This window comes from Eublepharis macularius, chromosome 4 (assembly GCF_028583425.1).
Source record: "Eublepharis macularius isolate TG4126 chromosome 4, MPM_Emac_v1.0, whole genome shotgun sequence".
In the NCBI taxonomy this organism is placed as follows: domain Eukaryota; kingdom Metazoa; phylum Chordata; class Lepidosauria; order Squamata; family Eublepharidae; genus Eublepharis; species Eublepharis macularius.
Genome location: NC_072793.1, coordinates 34907354 through 34921966, shown reverse-complemented (window position 1 = coordinate 34921966; position 14613 = coordinate 34907354). Strand labels below are relative to the sequence as shown.

At 41.9% G+C, this 14613-nt stretch overlaps 2 protein-coding genes across 7 annotated transcripts; one reads left to right on the top strand and one right to left on the bottom strand.

Annotated features, from left to right (window-relative positions):
• The first annotated feature begins 4050 nt into the window (after positions 1-4050).
• Positions 4051-7186, top strand: SRSF2 (serine and arginine rich splicing factor 2). 5 transcript variants are annotated; one of them, XR_008596865.1, is made up of 4 exons: positions 4051-4586; positions 4915-5225; positions 5523-5626; positions 6182-7186. XR_008596865.1 is itself a non-coding variant. In XM_054977238.1 (3 exons), the coding sequence occupies exons 1-2, from the start codon at positions 4225-4227 to the stop codon at positions 5216-5218; spliced, it is 666 nt and encodes a 221-aa protein (XP_054833213.1). In that variant the 5' UTR covers positions 4051-4224; the 3' UTR covers positions 5219-5225; positions 6182-7186. The 5 variants fall into 5 exon arrangements, 2 of the variants coding, with proteins under 2 accessions (XP_054833213.1, XP_054833212.1); XR_008596864.1 differs by having other exon boundaries at positions 4915-5626; XR_008596863.1 differs by having other exon boundaries at positions 4915-6296; positions 6761-7186.
• A 400-nt stretch (positions 7187-7586) lies between these two features.
• Positions 7587-14524, bottom strand: METTL23 (methyltransferase like 23). 2 transcript variants are annotated; one of them, XM_054978736.1, is made up of 6 exons: positions 14438-14524; positions 12975-13396; positions 10479-10583; positions 8820-9057; positions 8206-8290; positions 7587-7809 (listed from the first exon to the last, which is right to left on the bottom strand). In XM_054978736.1, exons 2-6 carry the CDS (start codon positions 13176-13178, stop codon positions 7629-7631), a joined length of 813 nt encoding a protein of 270 aa, XP_054834711.1. In that variant the 5' UTR covers positions 13179-13396; positions 14438-14524; the 3' UTR covers positions 7587-7628. The 2 variants fall into 2 exon arrangements, with proteins under 2 accessions (XP_054834711.1, XP_054834712.1); XM_054978737.1 differs by lacking the exon at positions 14438-14524 and adding an exon at positions 14343-14436.
• Between the last annotated feature and the right edge of the window lie 89 nt (positions 14525-14613).

The window sequence follows — 14613 nt, the reverse complement described above, 5'->3', positions numbered from 1 at the left end:
ATTATCACAGAGATCTAAAAGAGATCATCTTTTTTTAAATATTGAGGCAAGTTACAGTATCTGTGGCCAGTGTGGTATTGGGAACTTAACTTATTTAAATTTGTGAACAATAAAAAGTAGTGATAGAGGAAGTCCCCTTAGCTTGATTTAGAATGGAACTGGGGGGGGGGTCACCTGTTTTCCAAGACGTTTCTCCAAGCTCAGCTAGGAGTGTACAGTTAGTGTTTATTAATAATATAATAATAATAACATTCGATTTATATATTGCCCTTCAAGATGACTTAACACCCATTCAGAGCAGTTTACAAAGTATGTTATCATTGATGGTTGTTGTGGATTTTCTGGGCTGTATAGCCGTGGTCTTGGCATTGTAGTTCCTGACGTTCGCCAGCAGCTGTGGCTAGCATCTTCAGAGGTGTAGCACCAAAAGACAGAGATCTCTCAGTGTCTCTGTCTTTTGGTGCTACACGTCTGAAAATGCCAGCCACAGCTGCTGGCGAAATGTCAGGAACTACAATGCCAAGACCACGGCTATACAGCCTGGAAAATTCACAACAACCATCATTCTCTGGCCATGAAAGCCTTCCACAATATATGTTATCATTATTCCCACAACAAACACCCTGTGATGTGGGTGGGGCTGGGGGAGCTCCTAGAAGCTGTGACTGATCCAAGGTCACCCAGCTGGCTACAAGTGGAGGAGTGTGGAATCAAACCCTGTTCTCCAGATTAGAGTCCCACGCTCTTAACCACTAGACAAAACTGTCTCTCAAGAACATTGTCTATAGTATACATAAGAATTAAACATTTAAAAAGTCCTAGAATTTTTCATACGATACATTTTGAGTGATAAAAGCCTTGTCTTATAAAGAAGTTGACTAATTCTAAAAGAGGTTTTTAATTCTGTGTTCCTCCAAATTACACAATTTTTCCATTGGGAAAAAAATTCATGCTATACATGAAGACTTCAATTGGAAAACAAAACTCATACTATACATTAGGGTCCACAGTATTTTTGATCCTGCAGACACCTTTGGAATTCTAACTCAGTGTGGTGGACACAGCCACAAAACAGCTGCCACAGGAGGTGGATCCAGCCACGGAATGGCTGCCACAGCTTACCTTCAGTCCCTTCAATGGCCAATTAGAAGCCCTGCTGTACAAAAGTTCCACCTGGTCCTACCCAGTATCTAAAAACACTTAGCAAGCACCTGGAAAAGCATCAGCAGGTGCCGTTGCAGCCGTGGGCACCATATTGGAGACCCCTGCTATTCATTATGAGTGAGGTAAAACTTTGCCATAAGTAACATTTCGCTCATTCTAAAAGAGAAAATAATTCATAGAAGGAATTTTTTTTGTGCTGTCCAAAAATTCCTAATTTTCAGATGGAAACATTGAAAAAATATCCTTGGGGAAAAAATCCTTGGAAAGAAATCTGTGCATGTGCACAGAGATCACCACAGGTATTCAACTATATATAAGGATACCTAGAAGCAACAGATGCCAATTTGCTTCCTGCTGTTCAACTGGCATTGCTATTAAATGCCTGAACAGAGCTTCTGATTATTTATTGATTTTGAAAATGTATATGCCGCTTTGACAGACCTGCTCAAGGTGGCTTACAACTACAACAATAAAATAAAACAAGTAAAACACAACCATTATAAATTAGTGCTGAACAATTCCCACTTTCCTAAATGGTGAGAAGCTACTTAAGTGGAATGTAAGACAAGGTTGTTGAAGAGAATGCTTTATTTATAAATATACAAGCATATCAGACTGGAAGCAAATAAAAATAGAAAGCAAAATCACAATCCTACATGAAATTCTCAACACAAGTGTGGCCCCTGCAGTCCATCCACCCCTCATTGCTTCCAGACAGACCAGCCAGATTCACAGATCTAATATTTCATTGCTGTCTGACTCCAAATCCAGTTTTGCTACAAACTGCCTTCAGGTATTAATGCTAGCTTACATCAGTATCAAATTTCAAAGGTGAGAAGAGATTCCAAGACCATTAAGAAACATTACCTTTCTTTTATAAAGTCTCATTGCAATCCACCAATCACCAGGTAAAACCACAGCAATAGGACCAATCATGCAATTTACAAAAATGTATTCTTGCATACTACAACTCAACAAAATTCATAACCATGTACTCTTAACAATATGGGACTTCTTAGTGGCAGTTACATAAGATTCTTGAGGCAGGTGACATATAGAGAGGATGTCTGAGGGCAGACAAGATATCTGAGGATTCTATAGATAGCATTGTCAAGTATTTGTAGAGTAGTACAAGCAAGATTATTCATAAATCCCATTGTGTTCAATGACAATAAAACCCACTCCCAGTACAGTGAACATAGGATCACCAGATATAATTTTAAAATATAATTTATTTCAAACTATTTGCATCCAATAAAACATATTAGTTTTGTATTAGACTGCCTAATTCCTCTCAGTGCTTATATATGAAATTTCATACTAGTTATCCAGACTTTGAGGAACATGCCCAGTACCTGTGGATTTAATGAGAGATTCAATGTGATACAGTGGTCACTGTCAAATTATGATCTGGGAGGGCCAGCTTTAAATCACCACTCTGCTAAGGAAAGTCATTGGTGATCTTGGGCTAGCACTTTCTCATACTAATCTACCTCATAGTGTTGTTGTGAAGATACAATGCTGGATGGGAGAATGAGGTTGCAGGCTATTTTAAACAGGTTCATATGGGGGGAAACATGGAATATAAATAATGTGAGGTCGAATATGTAAAAAAATGTAAACATAAAAATTTGGTGTGCGACAAAGAGGTGATATTGAAATATTCTATGGAAATATATTAAGCAGACCAACTGGTAGAGCAATTTGTAATTTGCACGGGTACATGCCAATTTCACAAACTCATCATCCAATGCATGTTTCCTGTCAGTTTGCTTGGTACTAATAAAAAGTATCATACAGATCTTGTTCGTGCTGTTTGGATTTTGCATGGACCAACATGGCTCTTTACAACTTTTTTTTCACTTAGAAATAGCGGTGCAATCCTATGCAGTTACTCCAGTCTAAACCTGTTGATGCCAATGGGGTAAGTCTGTAAAGGACAAGAGGAGTTAACCCTGTTAGTCTGTAGTTGCAAAATAGTAAAAAGTCCAGTAGCACCTTTAAGACTAACTTTATTGAGGCATAAGCTCTCGAGAACCACCGCTCTCTTCGTCCAATTTTCGGAAGCTTATGCCTCAATGACGTTAGTCTTAAAGGTGCTACTAGACTTTTTACTGTTCTGTAAAGGACTGCACTGTAAGTCCTACTGAGTTCAATGGCGCTTAACCTGGGGGTCAGTGCAGAGCATACTGCGCTGTCTCAGATCTTTTTAACAAGTTCAGAAGGCACGAAAGCCTAGGCTGCCCTGACACCCAAATGTAGGTTTAATTAAGCAACCCCTCCAGAATAAGGCGAATTCAACACCATCCCCAGGCTGAAAGCAGGTGGCGAAGGATATAGCAAGCCAAGCACTCTCCATCTCCAGCGCAGCAGCTCCGCCTCCGCCACCTTTCAACCAACCTCTCCTTCACGCACACAACGTGCTCGCATAAACGTAGTGCTGTGATATCTGATCAGCTTCCACCCCCCTCCCTTGCGTCCTTCCTTCTCCGCCATTTTGAAATCAGCGTTTCCATGTTCCTTACTTTTCACGTCAAGCCACTTTAAAAAAAAAGTCTATAACCTATATTTTAATAAACACTGAAATGCATTTCTAATATTCGATGAAGTTTGAAATGAAGCCCATATTTTTGCAGGTGTGTGTGTGTGAAGGGGATTGTGTCACATAATCTCTTCCGGGGTTTCTCGTAACGGTTACCGGAGTTTAGAGTCCACCGTTTATTTTTACAGGCACCAATTATCGTTAGGAGCGCCTTTCACTATCAACTGTTCCCTTTGGAAAACGAAAACACATTTTTATTCGAATTTATTAAGCTGCGGCGGGCGGTGTCGGGAGTTACTTCCGGGTCACCGGGAGCCATTTTGTGGCGCTTAAGTTGCTGTGGAAGGGCGGCGCCTCGTTCATTTGCTCGTGGCGGCGGTGGGAGATGGTGTCGCTTGTGTGAGTCTCGGCCGCGTGCTTTAGAGCCTGCCTGGCGACGGATTAGCGACCTTTAAGCGGCTAATTGTAAAGCTTCCCCTCGTGATCGCGCCGCAACTCCCTTTCTTTTGGGCACCAGTATGAGTTACGGGCGGCCGCCGCCGGACGTCGAAGGCATGACCTCACTAAAGGTGGATAACCTGACTTACCGCACCTCCCCGGACACGCTGCGCCGCGTTTTCGAGAAATACGGCCGCGTGGGGGACGTGTACATCCCCCGTGATCGGTACACCAAGGAGAGCCGCGGCTTCGCCTTCGTGCGTTTCCATGATAAGCGCGATGCCGAGGACGCCATGGATGCCATGGACGGGGCCGTGCTGGACGGGCGGGAGCTCCGCGTCCAAATGGCCCGCTACGGCCGGCCCCCGGATTCCCACCACAGCCGGCGGGGGCCCCCTCCGCGTCGCTACGGGAGCGGCGGCTACGGACGTCGCAGTAGGAGGTGAGGTGGGGGAGACGCGGCTGGGCCTGCCAGGGCTTCAGAGGGTGTCGGGGGAGGGGGTGTTTGAAGGGGGCCTGCGCGCTGCGAGGGTTGGCTCGAAAGCCAGGCCCAACGGCTGGAACTGAGGAGGGGAAAAGAAGGGGGAGGGAGGGTTTATTGGTAAACCTGAGGGAAGGTTGGCGGGAAAGGGGTTCGGCCACGTGATGTAGGAGAGGAAGGGGCAGAAAGTGCCGCCAACCGTTTCGCTGCCTTTTGGCGCCTGAATTATTCCCAAGTGCGGCCTTTTGCTTTATTTTCTACCCGTCGTTACTTTCCTCCCCACACACAGCCCCAGGAGACGGCGTCGAAGCCGATCCCGAAGCAGGAGCCGATCCAGGTCCCGTAGCAGGTCACGCTACAGTCGTTCTAAGTCCAGATCTCGCACACGATCCCGGTCTCGTTCCACCTCCAAGTCCAGGTCGGCCAGGAGGTCGAAGTCCAAGTCCTCGTCTGTGTCCAGATCTCGATCCCGGTCGAGATCCAGGTCGAGATCGAGAAGCCCTCCTCCGGTCTCCAAGAGAGAATCAAAGTCCAGATCCCGTTCAAAGAGCCCCCCAAAGTCTCCAGAAGAAGAAGGAGCTGTCTCATCCTAGGAAAATGGTAAGGTGATTGGTGATCTACTGTATTTGCATGCTTTATTGTAGCAGATTTAAGTGGGTTTTGGATCCTTCACTTAGTTTCCTAGAGCAAGTAAATGGGGCGTTTGGTTAACTTCTCAAGAGGGCATTTAGTATATGGCTACTAAAATAAATTTCCAAAGGGATTTTGCCAAGGATACCATCGTGTTTTGTTACAGTTAATAGTTTGCTTTTTAATAACTGTTTGAGACACAACCTATTTCTGAAAATGACTATTTCTTACTGTTCTTATCCAACATCTGCATTTTCCCCTTTAAAGCTGCGGTCTCCTGTTTGCTTAAAGAATATTGGCCAGTATTGCAGATTTTAACTGATTTGGCTGATCCTCCAGGGACCAGTTTCTGTGGGCGTGTATTGGAGCAGGTTTGTCTTTAAATGTTAAAGATACACTATCCTGTTAATGAAATCCTGCGGTTACCACGTTCAAGAGCAACAAATAGTGTGGAAGTCGGAATGCAAGTGATTATGGAAGCCAGATCTTCTCCAGTGCAATTGTGGGCTTTTAAGGCTATACAGGGTGGGGAAAATGGATAGTGTGTCTTTAACCTCCCTCAAATTGTTTGGTCCTGTTTTTTCAAAGGAAGGGGGCCTGGAATTCTTAAAGATTACGCAGCTACTAAAAGTTTTGAGTAAGAGCCAATGCGTAATCTAATCTGTATCGGGCTGGATTCAGGTTAAGGGTGGTTTGATCATAGCCCGACACTGTATAATGTGATTAGTGGAGATTCAACATTACCTCCAAAAAATCTCATGACTACGATAGTTCCAGTGTAATGGTGGGAGGTGGGAGTTGCAGTTTCTATAAAAATTGGTGAAAATAGACAAGGCCAGTATTGCTAGGTGTCTAAAAATGGCCATAAAAAATACTGAAGACATGCAAGGAGTACTCTGGCTGAACTATTCCCTTTTCAAATCTAGATGCATCATATAGATGAAAAGTCTGCGTAAAGGGATGCCTTTGGAGGAGAAATGATCATAAGAATCACCAGTCCATTGGAGAGACCCTTGGCACAAGCAACCAGCCATTGAAAAGGTTATTTTGTAAAACTTTGTCTAACTTTTTTCTTTACTTTGAGCCTCAAATGGCAGACTTTTACTTTTATGTGCCATTTTGTTGCTATTATTCAAATTTCTTGTAATTTAGTGAAGTGAACGACTACAGATTTCATTATTGGCTTGGATATTTGAGGTAAAACTTCATTTTTGTTCATATAGTGCTGACTTGTTTGCAAATAAATTGGTAACTAACTTGCTGCCTCAAGTTTTTAATATTAAGTAACCACGCAGCTATAATATGCTGATGAGCTTAATGCTGTTCAGATGTTCGATTTTTTGCCTTTTCTCAAATTCTTAAAACTTTTAAAATTCAAATGCATTTTGCAAACTCAGTTGAAATAGTGTCTTCAAATAAAACATTAAATTTTACAGGTTATTTTGAAAGATTTGCTTTATCAGACAAAATTCTAATCTCTTCTCTTATGTATTTTTGTGCACTAGGCGCAGTTGTGTAGCAGTTGAGTAATGCTGGTTAGCTGTTAAGGTGGCGTGTTGCAGTGCAGAGTGCTTGGCTGTTTCCTGTTTTCTCCTGATTGCTCCTGTAACGATGCCTTGTCGTGCAGAAACAAATGGCTGTCCAGTTAATTATAATTGCCTGACAACTGCACTTCCAGTCACCCGGGCCTTGCATAAAAATAACGGAGCATACAGTGAGCACATCTAGCTGGTGATATACACACCTTATTTTTTCCAGAATGGTAAATTAGACCATCTACATATGTGAACTTGCATATAAAAATGTAATGCTACAGCATTTGATCCATTCCTCTGTAAGTACCAGTTTGATGTATCTTAAAACATTCTGTACTATAACCACTGTCTGTAGTTAATAAAACACTTTCTTGGTGTTCAGTTTTTGAACTTTAATGTCCTGTGTGTTAACTTTCTGTGGGTGGTATCTTGCTTCAGAACAATGCCCAAGGCTTTTATAGATTATTATTCTTGAATACAAAGCCCAAATCCATCCCAAAGGCCCAACTATTTAGGTGATACTTCTTGGTCAGCGAGTAAAGATTACAAGTGGGAAAAGAAAACAGCCAGATGGAACCTCTAAATTGACTGAAAATGTATGGATACATATTATGCACATAGGCCCGACTATAATAGAAAAGTACACACACTCAAATTTGGGGGGGGGGGGGGCTTCAATTGTTAAAAGCAGTTTAAAGTGCTACTTTATGTTAATTAGGTTCTAGTGCTAATTAAGAAATATCACTGAGGTACTTTTTAATGTGCGTGCTTACCAAAAAGCAAACATAAAGCTTACTCATATTTTGTAGAAACACGTGGAATTTTATTTTCAGAACTGCTAGCTCGTTCTCAAGCTCTGTGTGACATTCACTTTCGTGATCACCATCATTTCAACAGTGTGTCTCCCTGGAAGAGGAGAGTCTGCAAGTTGTTCCTTGTTGGCCTCAAATGACTGTAAGGGTATGCAAGCGCTTTCCATCTCCCATTTGTAAAGTAATCCTTGGATAGACCAGTCAGCACTGAAAAGACAGAAAATATTCTCAGAATCAGAGGCACTTCCAACATTTTGCTTTTTATCATTCAACCTGGGTATAGGTAACCAAGCCTGTGCATTAGGCTGGTTTCTATCACTAAAGGATAAGAACCATGCTTTTGTAAGCTTGAGAAAAATAAACTTGTAATCTTTGAAGTGCCACATATATTGAGAAAAAATTGTACTGATACAGATTTGGACTGGGAGCCATGATGCACTGGCAGAGCAGCCATTTGGCATGCATAAAGTTCCATGTTCAGTCCCCATCATCTCTGCAGTAGGTGGTAAGAAATGCCTATGAGCTGCTGCCTAGCGAAGAAAATACTTTCATAGGCCAGTTATCTGGCTTTCAAAGATAGTGGGAAACTTGGCATAACCGTACCTTCGAACTTGATAAGTAGTCCAGAACTGAGCATGTGGGTTCTTCTCCATTAAGTAGTGCACAGTACTTACCACATCTTCAAAGTCTAAAATGCAAATTCATAGTAAACTTGTGTCAATGTTAAAATTTTTGGTCATGCAGAGATTTTTGCACAAATTTAGTAAACCCACATCAATTGCTTACACCTTTCAGTATGATGTTCTTTTACTGTATCTGAACATCTGCATTTTGCAACTATTTCAGTTTTAGCTTGCCCTTTTCAAGGGGCTTTTAAAGCAGAAAGAAAATAATGTATGAATCATACTTTCCTGAGAAACTACGTTGAAGATGTATGTCCAGCACAGCACTTCCTCTAACCTAAAAATGGACTGTCATGGCTTGGGAAGCCTTACTTCAGACTTTGAACAGTCATAGCCATAAGAATTTATCCAGGAGATCAATCAAAATGTGTAATAACTACATTTTATTGCACATAGTCACCATTCAAAAATGCTATTCAGCTCACCCTGGAAAGGAAAAGACTGTTAATCCTGAATTTTGCTGCATATACCATGGTTCTCAGAAATATAAACAGTAGATAACATGAGCCTAAACACTTCAATCCGAATGTATACCTTCTGGTTCAAAAAATACATCTGATGCCAAAATAATGTCTACTGGAGGTAAGGCTGACAGCGCAGGTGATATCTGACCCCAGGTGAGTCCTGTTACAAATACACCAGAGAGATTATTCATCTGAGAGCTTCGATGACAGTTGTCCAGACACTGAGGAAGCGCTGCATTATCTGACAGTATAATTTCAGCTCCACATTTTGCTGCCACTATTCCAGGAAGACTCACGCCTGCTCCAAGCTAAACAGAATAAAGGGTTTTTTTTAGCACATCTGAAATTTAATTAAACCAAAGTATGTATTATTTATAGCCTGCCTTTCTCAATGAGACTAAACATCGACTGCATACGGTAAGTCAATATGATCTACAACTGGGATATTCAATAAAAGATTGCAAAAATAGGAAAACAAGCATAATTCTGAATACAGAGATGAAACATCACTGAAAACAAAAATGTAAGTAATTTAATATGACAATGTGGAAACTACCCTGTAGAAGCATACTTGCATCAAAAGACAGTACCTGATAGCACCTCAAAAACGAGATTTCTAGAGTATGAGCTTTGAATCTTGAAAGCTCATACCCCTGAAATCTAGTTGGTCTTTAAAGTGCAACAGGACCTGAATCTTGGTCTTCTACAGACTAACAGCTACCCATCTGAAAGTACCCAGTAGAATACAGTCCCTATAAGCTCCAGGGTTTTTTTTTAGTACAAGGGACAGCTGACTAGCTGTTTATTCCATCTAATGAAAGATGCATTGCATACCAGTTCTTAAGGCCTAAAGCATAAAGCCGTTTCAGATGTTTATTTCAATTATGACTACATGCTTCAATCAGTAACTATGGACAGATCTGTTTCAAATTACTTGTAAGTATAGTTCTGAAGAAATATTAGGCTGGGAAGTTCACATAAGACCTATGTACATCACACATATATACAACCTTGCTCTCAAAAATCTAAAATTGCTTACAGCATTTATTAACCAAATTATTAAGATCAGAATTATAAAAATAAAGATAGCAGTAAAATCACAATAATAAAGCAGCAATATGCCAGGAAAGGCTCAAAAATAAATAACGTAGCCAGAAAAACAAGGCAGAAGAACTTAACAAAAAATCAGAGAAAATAAAATCATCTTTGCCTGGTACTTAACTTTGATACCAAACGACTGTCTGGTGACAAGCAGATTTTCCCTGGTGCTCATACACCTTTGCTCTAAACGTGATGACATGCTGATCAGGGCCTCAGGAATTGACATACTGGCCCGTAGGTCATATAATACTCTTACAGAGCAATCCTAAGCAGAGTTACACCATTCTAAGCCCATTAAAGTCAATGGGCTTAGACTGGAGTAACTCTGCTTAGGATTGCACTGTTAGTTTGCCCATTACCTTTACGGTAGGGCAGGGATTATGTTCCTGCTTTTGAACTGTAGTAAAACAGCGTGACCTTCGGGTTCCAGTTTTGCAAATCTCTGTTGAGATTGACACTGTCCTAATCCTAAGTGTTAATCATGCAAAATAGGAGATTCATTCAGTTACCAGCCTGGTTTTAAATGCTGTTTCACTGCAAGGTACCATGAACAATTCTAAAACAAACGTTTTCTATCATTAGGTCAATTATTAAAAAATCCTATTATGTGAACTTCAAAATGCCTTACCTCCAAAATTCTCTTGTCACAAACTAATTTTCTGTGAAACCATATATACTGGGCCAGAACAACTGCGCAAGGCCAAACATACATGCCATATTGTGGGTCAAGAACCTGAAGAAAGAAACTCTTGCTTTAAAACATGGCAGTAATAAAAAAAAATGTAAACGTATTTTTCAGTTTCTACCAGTGCACTCCCACTTTATACAGGGCTTACGGGATATTTCAGTTAACTTGAACGGTCCGGCGTGAGTGGTTTGTACTAAACAACACCGCGCACACCTGGGGAAGACTGTAAAAGCAATTGCATAACAGGATTAGGAGAAAAGGTTTTGGCTTTTTTTACAGCCAGCAGTCTTTAAAAGGCATTGTCCTTATTACTCTAAATATATCATTGTGGGCTTTTCTACATTCAATGAGTATTTCACAAGCCAATCTTCTGATCGGACAGCTTTTAAATCAAACGTGGTACCAGTGAATTTCACAAAACTAGCAATGCAAGTCTCTTATTTTATAGAACAGCCTTCCTGAACTTGTTAGGAAGGCTTTCAACTTGTTAAGATTCTGCTAGTTATATAAGATGGAATTATTCAGGAGTGCTTTTAACACTTTCACCAATTTTTTATTATTTACTTTATTCATACTCCACCTTTCTTCCTAATGAGGACCCAAAGCCACTTACACCATTCTTCATTTTTATCCCCACAACAACTGTGTGAGGTAGGTTAGGCTCGAGCATACATGAACAGCCCATAGTCACCCAGAGCACTTCCATGGTAGAGTGGGCATTCAAACCTGGATCTCTCAGATCCTAGTCCAGAAATATCTGAGATCTTGGGACCTTTCTTTGGTCATCACTCTGGAACAGTGTGACACCTGGAGACCCCAAGACCCATAGGCAAGGATTAAGGACTTCTTCACTATTTTGGTACTACAAAGGACTCTGTACCTGCTCTGAAGAATCCACTACAACCTAGGTAAAATGTATTTGAGTTAGAGCAACTTTATTTGCCTTTCATTTGAAAGTCTGTGTTGCATGCTTTCCCCTATATTTTGTATAGCCCTTTTTACCCCCCCCCTCTCTTTTATGATCAGCCTCCTTTTTATAAATGCATTTTTTAGCTTCCTGAATACAATATATTTTCTCTGGGATATTTCTCTAAATTTCTTCCCTGTGTGTTAGACTGCATGAATACTACCCAGTTTTCTATACAGTATTTTCTAGGGTTTATTTCCTTATTGATCTACTGCTAGGACACCTTCCCAGCAGGTCAGTCTAGATGTTTTCAGGAGGTGCCTGAATGGCAGCAGCTGGTTACCAAGCGGCTTTCTAGGGAAACTGTGGCTTAAGGGAGTGCTCAGCAAGGAAAGGTACCTTTCCCCCCTTCCTAACAGTAACAATTGGTTGGTGAAGTGGTTAGAATGTCCAACTGGGATCTGGAAGTCCCATGTTTGAATCCTCGCTGGGAACTCGCTGAGTGACCTCGGTCCACTCACACACTTTCAGCCTAATCTACCTCACAGGGTTGCGAGGATAAAACAGAGGCGAGGATAATGATGTGAGCTACTTTGGATCCCCACCGAACTCTGAGAGGAGAATTAGTGGAAATCAGTGCAACCGTATATATGAGTACCAGTACCTGTTTTAAAAACAATAAAAGCACTGATCATAGCTATAGCTGATTTCAGAAGCAGAAAACAATTACGATGGAAGTTTGTTTCTCTGCTAAATGTACTTGCTAAATGTACCCATTTAGATAGGAAGAAACATTTGGGAGTATGGGATGGATAAACTCACATATATATGCCTTAATTTGAGTCCAGTGACACCTTAGAGAGCAGCAAGCTTTTCAGGGTATAAGCTTTCAAGAGTCAGAGATCCCTTCTTCAGATCTGGTATCTGAAGCAAGGAGCTTTGACTCTTGAAAGCTCGTAACCTGAAAGGCTTGCTGGTCTCTAAAGTGTCACTGGCCTCAGATCCTGCTGTTCTACTGCAGCCCAACACAGCTACCCACCTAAAATATATATGCCTTATTTATGTAACTTACAGAGCAATCCTGAGCAAAGTTACTCCAGTCTAAGCCTATTGACTGGAGTAACTGTTTCGGCTTGCACTGAAAATCTAAATTTTTCTTTGATTTACAGAGTAACATTTGTCTATTTATTGCTCAAAATAATGCTTCAATCATTATTATGAAAAGAAACTTTTTTCTCCTCAAACCATACATTAAAAACTTTGTACTAAAGTTTAACTCTAAAGCATCCCCAAACGATTTGTGTGCAATTTGCAAACAATTCTGTGGAAACTGCAAATGTACTTCCTTTACTTTAAATCTAGACATCTATAGACAATTTAAATCTATAGATACCGAACCCCATTTCTGCTTCCTTGCATTGCATAATTCTAAATTCTGCCTCGTAGAATTCCTTGGGCGTTAAGACCACCCCTCGACTAGAAACGAGAACACAATTAATATTCTATGCTTTTTAAAAATAGATCGGCACCTCGGGAATAAGCACCACCAGCTCTGATTTCGGGTGCCCTCTTTCGTGTTCCTCTTGCTCTTCTGCAAACCTGTATGTTCGCACTGTGAATTTGGGTGCCGAAGCGCACATTAAAACTCGATCGGGAAACCCTGCCGATTCATACAGCCCCGCGGCGCTTCCTTTGCGTTCCGATGCAGCTTGAGTGACACGTAAGTGGGCCATTCAAAGGCAAGAGCAGGCCGAGCTTCTTCCCACAAAATGCCCAATCGTAGCCCGCTGCCGAGAGAGGCTGGGGCTACGGAGAGCAGCCGTCGTGGGTGGTCTTTTTAAACGCGTCACCTGTTTTGTTCAGTAGGCGGACCCTCTGGAGTCGCCATGTTGTTTCACGGAATTACTCTGTAGTAAACGGGTGAAAGCGTGAGACGTGGCGACAGGAAAACCTGAAAATAAGGGGAAAAAATATTGCCATGTATGTCAGTGAGACACAGACTGAATAAACATGCCGCCTATGCAGTCAGCCACACCCAAGGGCAAGAGTCCAGTAGCACCTATAGGACTTAAAATTTGTGGTAGAGTATGAGCTTTCGTGAGTCACAGCTCACTTCTTCAGGTGGCTCACGAAAGCTTATCCCCTACCACAAATTTTGTTAGTCTTATAAGTGTTACTGGATTATTGCTGTGTTCTACTGCTACAGACCGGCTAACAGGGCTGCCCACCTTGATCTAGCCACACCTAAGAGCCGTCTGACGACGAGAGCTGTGGTTTTCGAAAGCTTATGCTACAGATAAGTTGGTTAGTCTTAAAGGTGCTACTGGACTATTTAGCCACACTTAAACGAGTGTTTAGGCAAGCTTAACCCTACAGATCCAGAGGAGTTAGCCGTGTTTGTGGTTGCAAAATAGGAAAGAGTCCAACTTTATTGTAGCATAAACTTACGAGAACCACAGCTCTCTTCGTCGGACCCTACAGAGACTCCTGCTGCCACCTTTTGTTTTCCAGAATTATGACAATTGAGACAGGGTACTTCTAAGCATAGCAAGAGTGCTTCCTCCCCATTGTTAAAATCCGTTGGGCAAAACAACGTCCCAGTGAACACTTTCTGGTGGACGGTATTCGGGTCCCGCAGCAGCACCTTCAGAGACCAACTAGATTTCCCGCGGTATGAGCTTTCGAGGGTCAAACCTTCCTTCGTCAGAACACTGTAGCACATGCACTGAAGTGGGTTGCACACGACAGGCTTTATCTCGAATGTACGGTACAATTTAAAAATATATACTGAAACCTAGATTAAGATCTTTTTCCCTTCTCTCAGCCGTCGTACTCTTACAAGCTATGTTTAGTATGCATTCCAACCCGCCCTCGAGCACATTTCACACGACACCTACGGCGGTGAAACGCGCGCAGGCTTGAAGGCACTGGGTGAGAGCCTGCCCTAATTTTCCCCATTCCACGACCATGACGTAGCTCGTCTAGCTCTGACCTCTCAAGATGGCGGCAGCTAAGCCGTTTCCTCCCCTTCGCCGTAGCCTTTCCCGTCAGTCTTTCTTGCCGCTCCAAGAATGACCAATAGGCGCCGTCTGTTTGCGGGCGGCCAAAGAGCCACAGCCAATAGGAAGGCGCGAAGCTTGAAGCACGCAAGGCAGGCCGAGCGAAGGT